General features: G+C 47.1%; 1 protein-coding gene across 1 annotated transcript; it reads left to right on the forward strand.

The window, feature by feature from the left end:
* Window positions 1-210: 210 nt before the first annotated feature.
* LOC116846843 lies at window positions 211-4,305 on the forward strand. The gene is given in 4 exon segments (XM_032821179.1): window positions 211-363; window positions 755-862; window positions 2,492-2,891; window positions 2,894-4,305. Coding segments are annotated over 4 exon segments (2,073 nt in total).
* The last annotated feature ends 10,349 nt before the right edge of the window (window positions 4,306-14,654 follow it).

A 14,654-nucleotide genomic window follows, 5' to 3' on the forward strand; every position in this document is an offset into this window, starting at 1 on the left:
CAAAAAACAGCGAAAATGATATCGGCGCTAGCGAAACGCTAGACGCCGCCGCTGCCGGTGCGGACGACGCCGACGGCGACGACGGTGACGCCGACGACGAGGATGACGACGACACCGACGACAGCGATAGCGTCGACAGAGACGATGGTGATAGACCCGACAGCGACGACGACGACGACGACGAAGACGACGATGATGACGACGGCGATGATGGCAACGTCGCCGTCGTCAACGACGTCAATGTCGACGAAGACAGCGTCGAGGAGAGTAACGAGGGAGAGGAACGCGACGACGACGACAATGACGGAGGCAATGGTGAAAACGTTCGCCGCTATCGAGAGCCGCTTTCTTCGGCAATATCAGGTAAGAACTTTTGCGTGCGAACCCACGAGGAATTCTCTAGATGTTTATTTTTATTTACGTACGAATTTAATCCAAATTGATTGTAAATGAAATTAGAACCGAGTTACTTGCCGGTTAGCCACCATTCCGACGAAGGGGAAGATTTATGCCACATATTCCCGACGCGGAAAGAGAAGAGGAATGGGAGAGAATACTGTGGGAGGGTAACGCTGAAATCCCCCCGGAATTACGAATTTTTCCTGATTCCCCGGTATGGGATTCTAGTCAGGAATTATCGTATTTCAATTTAACGCCGGAAGAGTAAATTCGAACGTGAGTTATAAGATGGCTTAAAATATTAAATATTTTACAGAGCTCGCGTTTCTAATTATTTTGCATTACTCTTTTACAGTACAACAAGGAGGCACACGTGGACGCGCTCTCTCCTCCGAAATGGAACCGGCGCGAGAGGAGTCTATGGAGGAGGAAGAAGAAGAAGAAGAAGTTCCTCACGAGCGCGGTAATGTTAAGTTTAATTATATTGAAATACAGGAGGAAAACGCGCGGCGGTTTAGAAATTTCCATATATTAAGACGAGATGCTAGTATAAAGATTCTCCCACCAGTCGAAGGCACCGACATTGCTAAACATTTAGAAAACGCGTTCCGCGAAATCTATTCTTACGCCGTTAATTCCGCTAACGCGAACGTTTACGTGGGCCTGTCTTTCATCTCGACGGCTTTGGGTGTATATCAGTTGAACACGGGGCAATTGGATACAGTCCAATCACAAGTCGCTGTTTCAAGGGACCCTACAAATGTCTCTAATCACACGGTGCTGTGATTGGCTGTGTCCAAATGCACCGTGTCCAAGTGCACCGCTCCCGACGGCTTTAACACGCGGGCCGGCTTGTCGTTTCGCCCTGTGCGAAACTTGACTCACGAGGATATCTGGGGCCTCGTAAGCTCGGTAGCGCAGAGCGCCGGGGGTCACGATATCGCGCAATGTTTTTTAATAACGGTGTACAATATCGGGATGCCTTCGGGCCGAGGGGGAAAATCGAATAAATTAACGCGCGAAGATGTGGTAAAACGCTCGATTTTAAATATAAATAATCGGGATAATATGTGTCTCCCGCGCTCCCTCGTCGTGGCTCGCGTTTATTGCGAACGCGGTACAGTACGCACGGGCGAACTTCATAGAAAATGGGAAAATATAAGACACCTATATTCCGCGTTGCAAAGACGTTTGGCGGAAGAATTAACGAGAAACGCCGCTATAGTTATACCCGAGGAAGGATGCGGTATCCCGGAGATCGAGCGTTTTCAGCAGCTTCTCTCGCTAGAAAATATCGTGATTGTCATTTATAATTTCAGGAGTTTCAGTCGCGGAGTCTCTCCGTTATATGACGGACACTCGACGCTAATCTCTCGTTCTCGTATAGCCAAGTATACACTAAATATAATGTATTACAAGCCTATTTTAATGCCTCGCGGCATTATAAGCCTATTTTAAATTTAAAAGCCGCCTCGGCTAGTAGATATTATTGCGGTTCCTGTAACAAAGGTTACCGTCGTGAAACGGGTCATCGGTGTTCAAATACGTATCCGCGATGCCTCGGTGCGCCTCCGTACAAGAAGCTAGATGCGCGATTGATCGCCTGCGACGCGTGTAACCGCGTGTTTTACGGCGAGAGCTATTTCGAACGTCATCGCGTGCTGAAATCTTACGCCGGCAAGTCGCCGTCGAGTGTCTGCGACGTCGTAAGATTTTGCAGCGATTGCGGGCGTTTGAAAATATCGGGCGCAAAACACGCGTGTGGCGCGGCTTATTGTCGCATATGCTACGCGTCGAAACCGCTGAATCACTTGTGTTTCATGCGGCCGCTTCGAGGGGTCGCGTATCGGCATCGGTCAACGCGAAAGAACTCAAAAATGTCGACGAGACCGATGATAACGACGATAATGACGATGCGAGAACAGATCGGAAGGGCCGCGCCGCGTTTATATTTTACGACTTCGAGACGTGACAAGACGAAATGCTCGAAGGGTGCGCGAACGTTAAAACACACGTAGTTACTCTCTGCGTCACGCAGCAAACGTGCCAAGCTTGTCTGGGATAGGACGATATGGCGTTGCGATGTCGTTAGTGCGGAGTGCACGAATTTGTATTTCGCGATAATCCGGTAAAACAATTCGTCGATTTTGCAACGAGAACGACGAAGCGTTTCTCCTGCTTCATCTGTATCGCGCACAATGCGGCGGCGTTCGACTCGGAGTTCATCTTGTGTTACCTGGTCAAGAGCGGTAAGACGAACGAGCCCAAAGTAATATTAAACGAGACAAAAATTGTATTACTAACCGTGGGACGGACAAAATTTCTCGATAGCGCTAATTACATGCCTATGCGGTTGTCAGCGTTACCGAAAGCTTTCGGACTGAAGGATTCTGTCGCCAAAGGCGTATTTCCGCATTTATTCAACACAATTAAAAATCAAAATTATATCGGGCCGCTACCGGATATTGATTATTATTCTCTGGATACGATCAAATCGACGAATGCGAACAATTTTAAACGTGGCACGCGGAAATCACGGGTAAAAACGCGGTGTTTAATTTTCAACAGGAGATAGTACGCTATTGCCGGAACGACATAGATATTCTTCGACGAGCGTGTCTGACCTATCGAAAAATTTTCTTAGACCGCGGAAACGTGTGCCCGTTCGAAGAATGCACGACTATCGCTTTCACGTGTATGAAAGTTTTTCGCAAAAACTTTTTGCGCGAGAAGGAAATTGGGATAATCCCGCTCGGCGGTTATAGGGGTGTCAACGCGCAATCGCGTAAAGCGCTGCAATGGTTATTGCTGATGGAGTATGAGCTCGGACGCACGATAATTCACGCGGGGAGAGGTCGGGAACAGCGTTTATCGGAAGGCCCGCTCGTCGACGGATATTATGAGACGGAGAATCCCCGGCAGCGTCACGTGCTGCAGTTTCACGGCTGTTCTAGGCACGGATGTCCCGAGTGTTTTCGCGTGAACCGCGACAGACCGCTCTCAACCGTGTCGCGCGAGGATACGATCGAAGCGCGTTACGAGCGCACACTCGTGACGACGTGTCGTCTTAGAAAACAGGGATACGTCGTTACGGAAAAGTGGAAGTCTATCTTCGATCGGGAGCTGCGCGAAAATCGTGAAATACGCAAATTTGTTGAGAATCATCCCATGTTGAGAAACAATCCCCTCGAACCTCGCGAGGCGTTCTACAGCGGGCGTACGGAAAATATCGTCACGCGGTACGAAGTTACGGGTACGGAGAAGATACGCTACGCGGACGTGTGTTCTTTGTACCCGTATGTGCTAAAGACGGGTGCTTTTCCGCTCGGTCATCCGGACATTTACGTGGGTGAGGAGTGTTGCGCCTTGATCGGAGCAGGTCCCGATTTTAACTTTGACGCCGTAGAAGGCCTCGTACGTTGCAGAGTGCTCGCGCCGCGTGATCTCTTCCATCCGGTACTCCCTTATCGCGTGAACGAAAAATTGCTATTCGCGCTTTGCCGCTGTTGCTGTGAGACATTTTCTCAGACCGCGTGTACGCACGATGACACTGCCGATCGCGAATTCGAAGCCGCGTGGGTGTCTAGCGAGTTACGCAAAGCTATCGAGAAAGGTTATCGCGTCACGAGCGCGAGCGAAATATGGAGCTACAAAATCACGCGATCCGGTTATACGGCGGGGGGATTGTTCGCCGAGTATATCAACTGCTTTCTGCAGTTGAAGCAAGAGACCAGCGAATGCGTGAATGATAAAGGCGACAAGGAACAGTATCTGCGCGAATATGAGAAAGTCGAGGGTATTGTTCTTAATAGGGCGAATATCTCCCCGAATCCAGGCTTGCGCTCGGTCGCGAAGCTCTGTTTCAACTCCTTCTGGGGTAAATTCGGCCAATCTACCGAATACTGAGATCGTTAGAACGTGGGAGAGTTTCACGACTCTGCTCACGAGTCCGGAGCACGAAATAACAAATGTATTGCCCGTAAACGAAGTGATATATGTTTCGTGGCGAATGAGGTGAGAAGCCGTCACTCCGTCTCCACTGACCAGCGTCGCGATAGCCGCTTACACCACGGCGTTAGCCCGATTAAAGCTATATTCGTATTTAGAAAAGTTAGATCGTCGCGTGTTATATTACGATACCGATTCGTGCATATATTTGAGCACCGATGATCCCGACGAGTACGAGCCGCGTACGGGAAATTTCTTGGGCGATATGACGGACGAACTCGAGAGTCACGGCCCCAGTAGCTACATCGAGACATTCGTATCCGCTGGCTCAAAATTTTACGCTTACGTCGTTCGCACGGGCGAAGGACGCGCGCGAGCAATTTGCAAAGTGAAGGGGATAACTCTGAATTTTGAAAATTCTCGCGTGCTTAATTTTAGTTCCATTAAGTCATTGTTACTAGCCGATGAAAAGTTAAAGAGGGGAGAAGAGATGGGTGAGGATAAAACCGTGATAAAACTGCGATTTAGCGCGACTCGGCGCACCGTATTTCACGACATCATCACAAGAGACAAAGTCTTGCATGCCAGTATTACTAAAGCGTAGTTTTAACGACAACGGATATTTCGTACCGTACGGTTACGTCTCCAGCGAATAGCGATATATCTCTCTCCTTTGTTTTACTTATTTGCAGCGTAAGATTTTAAAATTATTCCTAGGGTAAGAAAAATGAAAAACTGTAAAATATAAGAAAAATGTAAAAACTGCGAAATATATGGAATATACACGCCTGTTTACTCCTCCTGTAAAAAGATCTACGTAAATTTTACGCACTATAATTTAAAAATAAGGATTTTTATATGCAACGAAGACGAATGTAAAAAATAAAAACTTTTTAAATCAATTTTGTTCTTACACATCTTCACATTCCCTCCACCCCCTCCATCCCTCCAGCCCCCTAGACTTTAAGCGAGCGAGCGAAACACCCCGCGTGGGTTTACTAGCCCACAGTCGCGCGATTCGAGATATAAATCCGCGCTTGCGAGCCGGTCTTTTTTCATTCATAGAGTCGCGCGCGGAGACCGTTTGTTCGCGCGACATGGACGTGCGCAGAAGGCATCCTTGGACGTCGATCGTTTGCGGTACGACGGGATACGATAAAACGATCTTCGTGAAGACTTTTCTTCGCCATTTGTCCGTCATGTCCGACGTCCGTTTCGAAAGAATTTTGTTTTATTACGCGGAATGGCAGGAGGCCTATCGTCAACTGCAGCGCGAAGTGGATTCGTTGTACCGCCGCGAAAAGCTCGGGGCGGCATCGTGTGACATCGGAAAGCGCGCGGGAGGAAATATAATCGAATTTCGCGAAGGTTTACCCCGCCCCGATGATTACTCGCACGATCCGCTTTGCGCGAAATTAATAATAATCGACGACCTTATGAGGGAATCGTCCTCGTGCAACGTGATTGTGGATTTGTTCATAAAAGGTAGTCATCACAAAAACCTCAGCGTTATACTGATTTTCCAAAATCTCTTTCATCAAGGCCGCGGACAGCGGGATATTTCTCTCAACAGCAATTACATCGTGGTATTCAAAAATTTTTGCGATCGCGCTCAAATTCGCCACTTGGCGCGTCAAGTTTATCCGGATGATCCGAAGTTTCTGGAAGAGGCGTACCACGACGCTACTTCGCGACCGCACGGATATTTGCTGCTCGATTTGAAACAGTCCACTCCCGACGAATATCGATTTCGCGCGTGCATCTTCCCCACGGATAACGCGCATTATGTTTACGTCCCGCGTAGATTTTCGGGAAATCACGTATAAAACTCTGCACGCTCACCCGAATCGCGACAGTCGCGTCTTCGCGATGACATCGAAACGCGGGAGTAGCGATAGAGCGACGAGTATTGTGTGTCGCTCCATCGGCCGGAAAAATGTCTGCCTTCTGAAAGCACTGTGCTATTTAACGAAGAAAGAGCAAACCTTCTTCTTACGTTGCGCAGGTAAAGATTTCATCGCCTGTATCTGTGAATGCGCTTTCAACACACTCAGAGGTAACGTACCGCTCGACCAGCGGGAAAAAAATCGTTTGTCCAAATCTGCGCTGCGGAATATCGCGATTAAACGCACTAATTTGAAAGCCAAGAGGAAAATTATCGTGCAAAGAGGAGGATTCTTGCTTTACCTGATCGGACCCATACTCGGTGCTATTCTATCAATCGGTAGACCGTTAAATTAATTAAATTAAACGCTCGCGCGGATGAATCATAGAAAGAGCGAGAAAGATTGTTTTGGTTTCTGCGGAAAATCTCGCGAGAATGCAGCAGCAGCTGCTGCAGCAACAACAACAACCCCCCGTGATTACCGCCGTTTCGGCGAATAACGACGCGGGATCCGATGAAAATACCGTACGCACCCAGGAAACCGTTTTGTCGCGACTCGACGCCGAGATGAGACGAATTCTCGACTCAACGATGCTGGATCGCGAGAAATGGGAATTGTACAGAGAGATGCTTCAACGTTACCTGCATTTTTTCCGAGAAGAAGAAAAAAATCAACAAACACGCGAAAACGCGGCCGTTAGCAATGACGGCGACGATGCCGAAAACAATCGTCCCGAAGACGACAGAAATGACAACGTCCTCGATGACGAACTGGAGCTCGATCGTCGTCATCGTGAGAGAGAAACGAGGGAAGCGGAGGAGGACGCACCGACGGAGGCGCGTATCGATGAAGATAACGCGAGCGCATTGAGTCACCCCGTCGGCAAAGCCCCCCGTCGAGGACGCCGCGGCGAGCAGAAAAGCATCAGAGGAATACTTGATAAAATCCCGAAAAGTTATCGCGGTAAAGCGCGCAAGCTGTTGCGACATTTATGCGATGTGGCAGTGCCCATTAGAATAAGCTGGGACAGACAAGGGGTCGTGAGTATAGACGGAAACCTTTTAAAGGGAACGAACATCACCGAACTTGTCAACGATACGCGAGAGAAAAACCTTAAAAGCGACGGGGAGAGGCCGATTCGCTCGACCATTGCGCAATATAGCTACTCCTTCCGAATTCGTGGGAAATCGTGAATTACGAGAGAAGAGCATTCGTCAGATTTTCACCGAAGAATCGCCTTTGCGCGATAGTGTTTCTATTCCCGATGATTTAGCGGCACGTAGTAGCACCCCTATTCCAAAAGCGAGAGCGCGAGTGAATAAAAGCGCGTTCGACGAAGCACCGCTCGAAGATGAGCGCGACGATGAGGGATACTCGGCGTTTATATCCGGCGACGGTAACAAGAACAAAACCCGCGTGAGTGGCCGCGATTCCAAACTCGCGAGGAAGAGGCGATTGTTAAATTTGAATCTCAGGGAACCTTTGGAAAGTAACGCGTATATCCTCGAAGGTCCGTCGTCGTCGTCGCGTAAAAACGTAACTTTTCCCAGGACAAGGATGACGGCCGGTAAACGCAGATTCGGTAAGACATCGTTCGAAGAGGAACGGGACAACGAGGTGTTTATATCCAGCAACAACAAGAAGAATAAAACGCGCATGAATGACAGAGATTCTAAATTCGCAAGGAAGAGACGATTGTTGGATTGGAACCTTTTGACGAATGACGGGGCTGGAAAAATTATATTATAATCCCGCGCATTATGCGGGGTACTTAGCCGTGGAAAATCTTTCGCGCGTCGCCGAGTCGGATTTCAATCGAAACGAAATTATTAGTTGGCTCGAGTCACAAGACGCGTATACGCTGCATAGACCGATACGACGCAAATTTTCCCGCTTACATTACAACGTGACGAATATCGACGACGTGTGGGAGGCTGATTTGATCGAGCTTCGCAATCTCAAGAACTACAACGATGACTACTGCCACTTGCTCACGATTATCGATGTGTTCAGCAAATACGTATGGGTGGAAGCGATACGTGACAAAACAGGTGCTAGCGTGACGGCGGCACTCCGGCGCGTGCTCTCGAGGAGCGAGGGACGGCTACCTGTGTATCTACAGACAGACAAGGGAAAAGAATTCCTCGCGCGTCCCTTTCAAAACTTTTTGAAAGAAAAGGGCATACGTTTTTGTAACTCGAAATCCCGATGTCAAAGCCGCTGTAATCGAGCGCTTCAATAGAACGCTCAAGGAACGAATGTGGCGCTATTTTATTCATCGGATATTTTACGCATCGATATTTTGCAGGATATCGTGCGCGCCTATAATCACACCCGTCATTCCGCCACTTTGATGCAGCCGGCGAATGTTACGCTGGAAAACGCTCGCATCGCACGCGAAAATACGAAACGACGATACGAGCGCAAAAGGAGTTCGTAAACGAAAGGCTAAATACGCGGTGGGCAATCTGGTGCGAGTCAATAGGGCGAAAGGCACCTTCGAAAAAGGATACGAAGCGAATTGGAGCGAGGAAATATTTCAAATTCATCGCGTTCTCGCGTTCTCGCGTGGCGAGAGCCGAGGGTAACGAATTGAGCGATCTATCGAGTGAAGTTATAGACGGAATATTCTACGAACAGGAACTAGCGAGGGTGAGCAAAAATTTGCGAGAAGAGGAGTTTATCGTCGACAAGGTGATAAAAAGCAGGGGTCGCGGCGCCGGTAAGGAATTGCTAGTTAGCTGGCGAGGATACCCCTCTAAATTTAATTCGTGGATATCCGCTTCGAATCTGAAATCGTTCGGGCATAATGCAGGAACAATTTCTCAATTTCTCATTTCTACCTAGCAACAGCAGCATGCGATACTTTCCGGAAAATACGACCACGTCGTTTATCACGGAATTACCTCAACGAATGGATTTGCGCGGTCAATGGGAAGTCGCGCTCACTGAGATTTAGTTTCCCTACAGTTTTTTTCACATACAAACCGGTGAGGAGGGCCGACTCGTCTTCGTCAATATCGAGGAGCACGAGCCGAAGAAAACTGTCAAGATCGAAACCGCCTGCATAACCCCCGGCATTTACCGCGATCTACCGGATTTGATGTCAGCCTTAAACAGTCCCTGTGCGGAGATCGGTGCGCACATCGTTTGGCGGGTGGATTCCCGATACGGTGGCAGAGTCTTCATGAGTCTCAAGTGCGACAAAAAACAATGCACTTTGGCCCATTATGTAAAATTCCCCGACAAACTCGTATGCTAGGGTTATGCACAAAAAACACGCAAAACTAATATATCCCGAAGTGGCGAATATCGAATCCGTATCGCGTTATCCCGATTCGAAATCTGTACTGAGCAAACGCGAAGTTAGCGAGGAATTATTTTACATGATTTCGTCGACAACGCGAGAACTCGCGTCCGACGCGCCGGGTAGCATCGCGCGAGGTATTCCCGATAAACTCTTCGTTTATTACATCTGCGAGCCTTACGTAACGGGGGATGTCTCTTCCCCTCTTCTTCGAGTGGTCCCAGTCAAGCACTCGCTCGACAGGCACATTTTTTATTGTAACGCCACAAAGAATTTTTCACACGCGAATTACATCCCTCTACGCTTGACTTGTTTTTGAACGATAGAAATAGATATAAGAAATCAAACTGATGAGAGCATACTATTCAATTGGTATGCTCTCACCCGCCCCAATTTGGGGCGCTGACGGTAACCTTGCACTTTAGGCGCTGCGATTAAAGAGAATTTGATATTATAATGCGATATGAGTCATTACCAGGAATATTACGAGGCGCAGACCGGGGGCGGTCGCGGTGGCGGAATTCCTCGTATTTTCGTAGGTTCGCCGTATCAGCGCGGTATCGGGAATTTTCTCGGGGGACTATTTAGATGAGCGCTTCCTTATTTGACCGGCGCTTTACGCGTTGTTGGAAAAGAAGCTTTACGCAGCGGCATTAATATAATCGAGGACGTGGAAAATAACACCCCATTGAAAATTGCGGTCAAAACCCGACTTAAGGAATCAGGAGAAAATCTTAAGAGGAGGGCCAGAGAAGAAATCAGTAAACTGATGGAGAGATCCGGATATAACTCGGCGACAAGGATTAAGAAGCTCCAGTTTCCTTTCGACAGACTCGGCAGTTACATCGCTAAATCTGCCTCGCGTAAACGTAGTCGCGGCGGCAGAAGGAGTTCTTTGAAATCGTCGAAAACTAAGACGAAACGGGGAAATATAGGGGCGAAGAAATCATCAAAGAAGAAGAAGAAGAAGAAGACTCGTATAGCAGGAAGACGCAGTGACGAAACCGCAAAACATCGTAGTGATAACAAAAAACGTATTTGACATTTTCTCTTAATCGTCGAAACAAACGCTCTCAACGAGACGAAAACTAAGCATGTCTTTTCTCCACACACATTCCAGTGAGTGCTTGAAGAGCGAGCTGATTCTCTTCTCTTTACTGCCCACCCAAATCAGCATCGAGAGTTCGCAATAGATTTATTACAAATCCGTGTCCTTTCTCGCGGACGACGCACCCATAGAATTCGTCGTACCCGGACATGGAGAAGAATACATAGACCTCACACACACTATGCTGTCGCTTTGCGCGCGAATAGAAAAGAACCCGCTGGCAGGAGTTCAAAGAGGCGACGTCAAAGTAGGCCCCGTAAATCATTTTCTACATTCGTTGTTCAACCAAATCGTATATTTCAATCAAAAACTCGTGTCGCCTCCGAACAACGCTTACATCTATCGCGCGTACATTAAGGCGCTATTAAATTACCCTATTCCGGCAAAAAGATCGCATCTGACTTCGGCCCTGTGGTACGAAGATATCACGCAGCATATGGACGCTTTACCGTGGGCGGAGGCGGGGCAACAAAATATCGGACTAGAGTGGCGTACCACGTTCGTACGAGACGAACAAGCGATAGATCTCATAGGACATCTTCATTGCGACGTGTTAAATCAAGATAAATTCTTACTGAACGGAGTGGAAGTGCGGCTCGTTCGTTCGAGAGATGCCTTCTGTCTCATGAAAGCTAATAGCGCATCGAAAATACTAGAAGCTAGTTTACTTGTAAGAAGGGTTAAAATAAATCCCGGAATATTGCTCGCGCAAGCGAGAATGCTAAACAAACACACCGCCAAGTACCCTCTTACAAGAGTCGAAGTTAAATCTTTCACGATTCACCGCGGACTTGTGAGCGAATCGCTGGATAACGTCATATTTAGACAATTACCAAAGCGAATAATAATCGGCTTTTTCGATAATAAAGCATTTAACGGGGATAGAAAATTAAATCCGTTTAATATCGACAATTTCGGCATAAATTTCTTCTCTATGTATGTCGACGGTAAACAAATTCCTAGTCGACCGTTACAGCCCGACTTTTCCCCCGCGGCACAGCTCTACGTCGAGGCTTATCAAATGCTATTTTCGGAGACCGGTATCCACTTTTTGAAAGAGGGTAATGAAATAACTAGAGAAGAATACTTAAACGGGTTTACTCTTTTCGCTTTCGATCTTACCCCTGATCTGTCCGCCAATTGCGCGGGACATTGGAATCTCGTAAGACACGGCGCTTTACGGCTGGAAGTACAGTTTGACAGAGCTCTCGTCACGACGATTAATTGTATCGTCTACGCGGAATTTTACAGTGTATTAGAAATTGACTCATCTCGTCATTGTAGATTATGCCAGCTAGGAAACAAATCCCCACACCGCTTCCCCCACCATCTTCTTGTCACGCGTCTGCGACTCTTTGCAGAGTGAAAAAATAGCTCTACCCGAGGCTAGATTAGACATTTCTCCTCGAGACCTTAACGCGGCAACTTGTGCGAAGTGAACGATCTCGGCGAACGTTGGAAATAAGTGAATATGGAATTAGTCATCGACGTGCAGGCTTTTCGGGATAACGACGATAACTATACGGCTAAAGAAGACGCCTTTGTCGCAGTTCACGCAGCATATACAGGGCACTGGACGGCAATACCGCAATTTTACGACCGCAATATCCGTTTGGCATATTGAAGGAGAAGACAAGACGGCAAAATTCCTGGCTCATAAAAAATTATCACGGGATCGAGTGGTGGGACGGAAAAACCGATTCGGCATATTTGTTCCAGCACTTGCGCGAAATATCCAGAAACGCCCGACGTATTTACACCAGAGGCAAAGAGAAAACGGATTATTTGCGTAATTTACTAGGGAAAGAGGTATATAATCTCGAGAAAATCTCTCACTCCTTCAAATGTTTGCCATCGAGCGAGCGCGATATAAGGTGCATATATCATGGCTATCATGTGACAGTGTGGGGCTCTGATTCTCATTGCGCGTTAAACAACGCCGCTAAATTAAAAGAGTGGTTAAACGCGCTAGAGCGGTACGAGGAGAAAAACGAAGAGCTGACGAAGTGGGAGCAGGTTGTGAAGAAGGAGGAGGAGGAGGAGGGGGTGGATAGGCTCAGCAGCATCAGTGAAGTGAGCGAGGAGTCGTCCGACCATAGCGCGGATTTTTGCTATAATTTCTACCCGCCCCAAACAACAACAAAGCCTTCGCCGGAGGAAGCCGCAAAGAGAACTGTCGAAGAAGCAAAAACAACGGAAGATACAACGAACGACGAAATAACGGTGATCATACCCAAGGTAAATACTTTACATACGCCTCTATCCTGTCAAATGAATTCGCTCGAAATTCTACAAGCGATTAAACAACTCGATGTTAGACACTCAGGGGTCTACCCAGCCGACCGAGTATCGAAGGTATGGACGAGGTCGACGGCGATAGTCGTTAATACCGACAATCATGACCGTCCAAAACAGCACTGGGTCGCCTTCTTCAATAAATTTGGAACGGGGACATACTTCGACAGCTACGGACTAGGGTGTATATCAGTTGGACACAGGGCAATTGGACACAGTCCAATCACAAGTCGCTGTTCCAAGGGACCCTACAAATGTCTCTAATCACACGGTGCTGTGATTGGCTGTGTCCAAATGCACCGTGTCCAAGTGCACCGCTCTCTACGGACTACCCCCGATCGACTCCAGATTCCTTCTTCGACTTAGAAGAAATTCAATCATCCAGCGATGGAACACTACCCAGCTACAGGAATATTCAGCGCAAACTTGTGGACACTATTCTTGCATTTTTCTTTATTATATGTGCCGCGGTTATAATCTTAATCAATTTATTAAACTTTTTTATACCAATCTCGAGCGAAACGACCAACTGATTGTAAAATTATTCGATAAAATATTCTTCAATTGTAAGCTTAAGTGCTCCATACTCCATACTTATCAACATTACATTCAATACTGCATTTCCAAATATATATGAAATAAGTAGAAATGTAGAAATGTAGAAATGTAGAAATGTAGAAATAAGTAGAAATGTATTCATGATTGTATGTATAAATAAACGATGGACTTTTTCTTTTAAAAATATTTCTCTCTTCGAAAACCGAGACCGAACACCGCATACCCATAGCTGTCCAAACCTGCTCTCGCCTCTCTCTCTCTTTATCTCGCTCTTCTAATTTTCAGGAAACATCTTTTCATCATAATTTTCCGGTAACGTCTCTCCCTCAACTCTTTTCGACGTAAGCGAAGATGCGGGGAGCGCTGTGGAAAGAACCAATCCCCGCGAATAATCATAGCTAACCACTAGACGAACCAACAGATCTTCCTTACTCCTCACGCTGAGACATATGACGACTACCCTTTCCCACTAGCTCCCCACCTTCGCCTAACGTTCAGTAGCTCCCTTTTCGTCTAAATTTTCCAGGTCATACGAGAGCTGCTCCGTAAATTTTGCGACTAATAAGGAAAACACGGTAATTTGTCATTGAAAATGGCTTTATTGTTTTTCAAAGTATTCTCCATGATAATCAATATACTTCTGCATTCGATCAAACCATTTATTATAGCATCCATGCCACTCCAAAAGTAGTACCTCCAAAACATGTGTTTTAAACGCATCAACTGCTTCTTCTGGCGTCGAAAATCGTTGACCACGCAGTTTATTCTTGATGTTCGGGAACAAAAAGAAGTCATTGGGTGCCAAATCAGGACTGTATGGTGGATGACCCATTAATTCGATGTTTTCACTGGTCAAATAGGCGGTTGTTTGAGCCGATGTGTGAGAGCTCGCATTGTCATGGTGAAGAATGATTCGTCGTCTTGAGTTGTTTTTCCTGGGAGCGGTGCACTTGGACACGGTGCATTTGGACACAGCCAATCACAGCACCGTGTGATTAGAGACATTTGTAGGGTCCCTTGGAACAGCGACTTGTGATTGGACTGTGTCCAATTGCCCCGTGTCCAACTGATATACACCCGGGTTTAACTCCTGTTTCGCTAAGTTTATGACCTAGGTAGGTTACTTCTTTTCTAAGGAATTCGCATTTATCCG

Source organism: Odontomachus brunneus, unplaced genomic scaffold (genome assembly GCF_010583005.1).
Source record: "Odontomachus brunneus isolate Ranch 3 - 2012 unplaced genomic scaffold, Obru_v1 Obru_scaffold_070, whole genome shotgun sequence".
Taxonomy (NCBI): Eukaryota; Metazoa; Arthropoda; class Insecta; order Hymenoptera; family Formicidae; genus Odontomachus; species Odontomachus brunneus.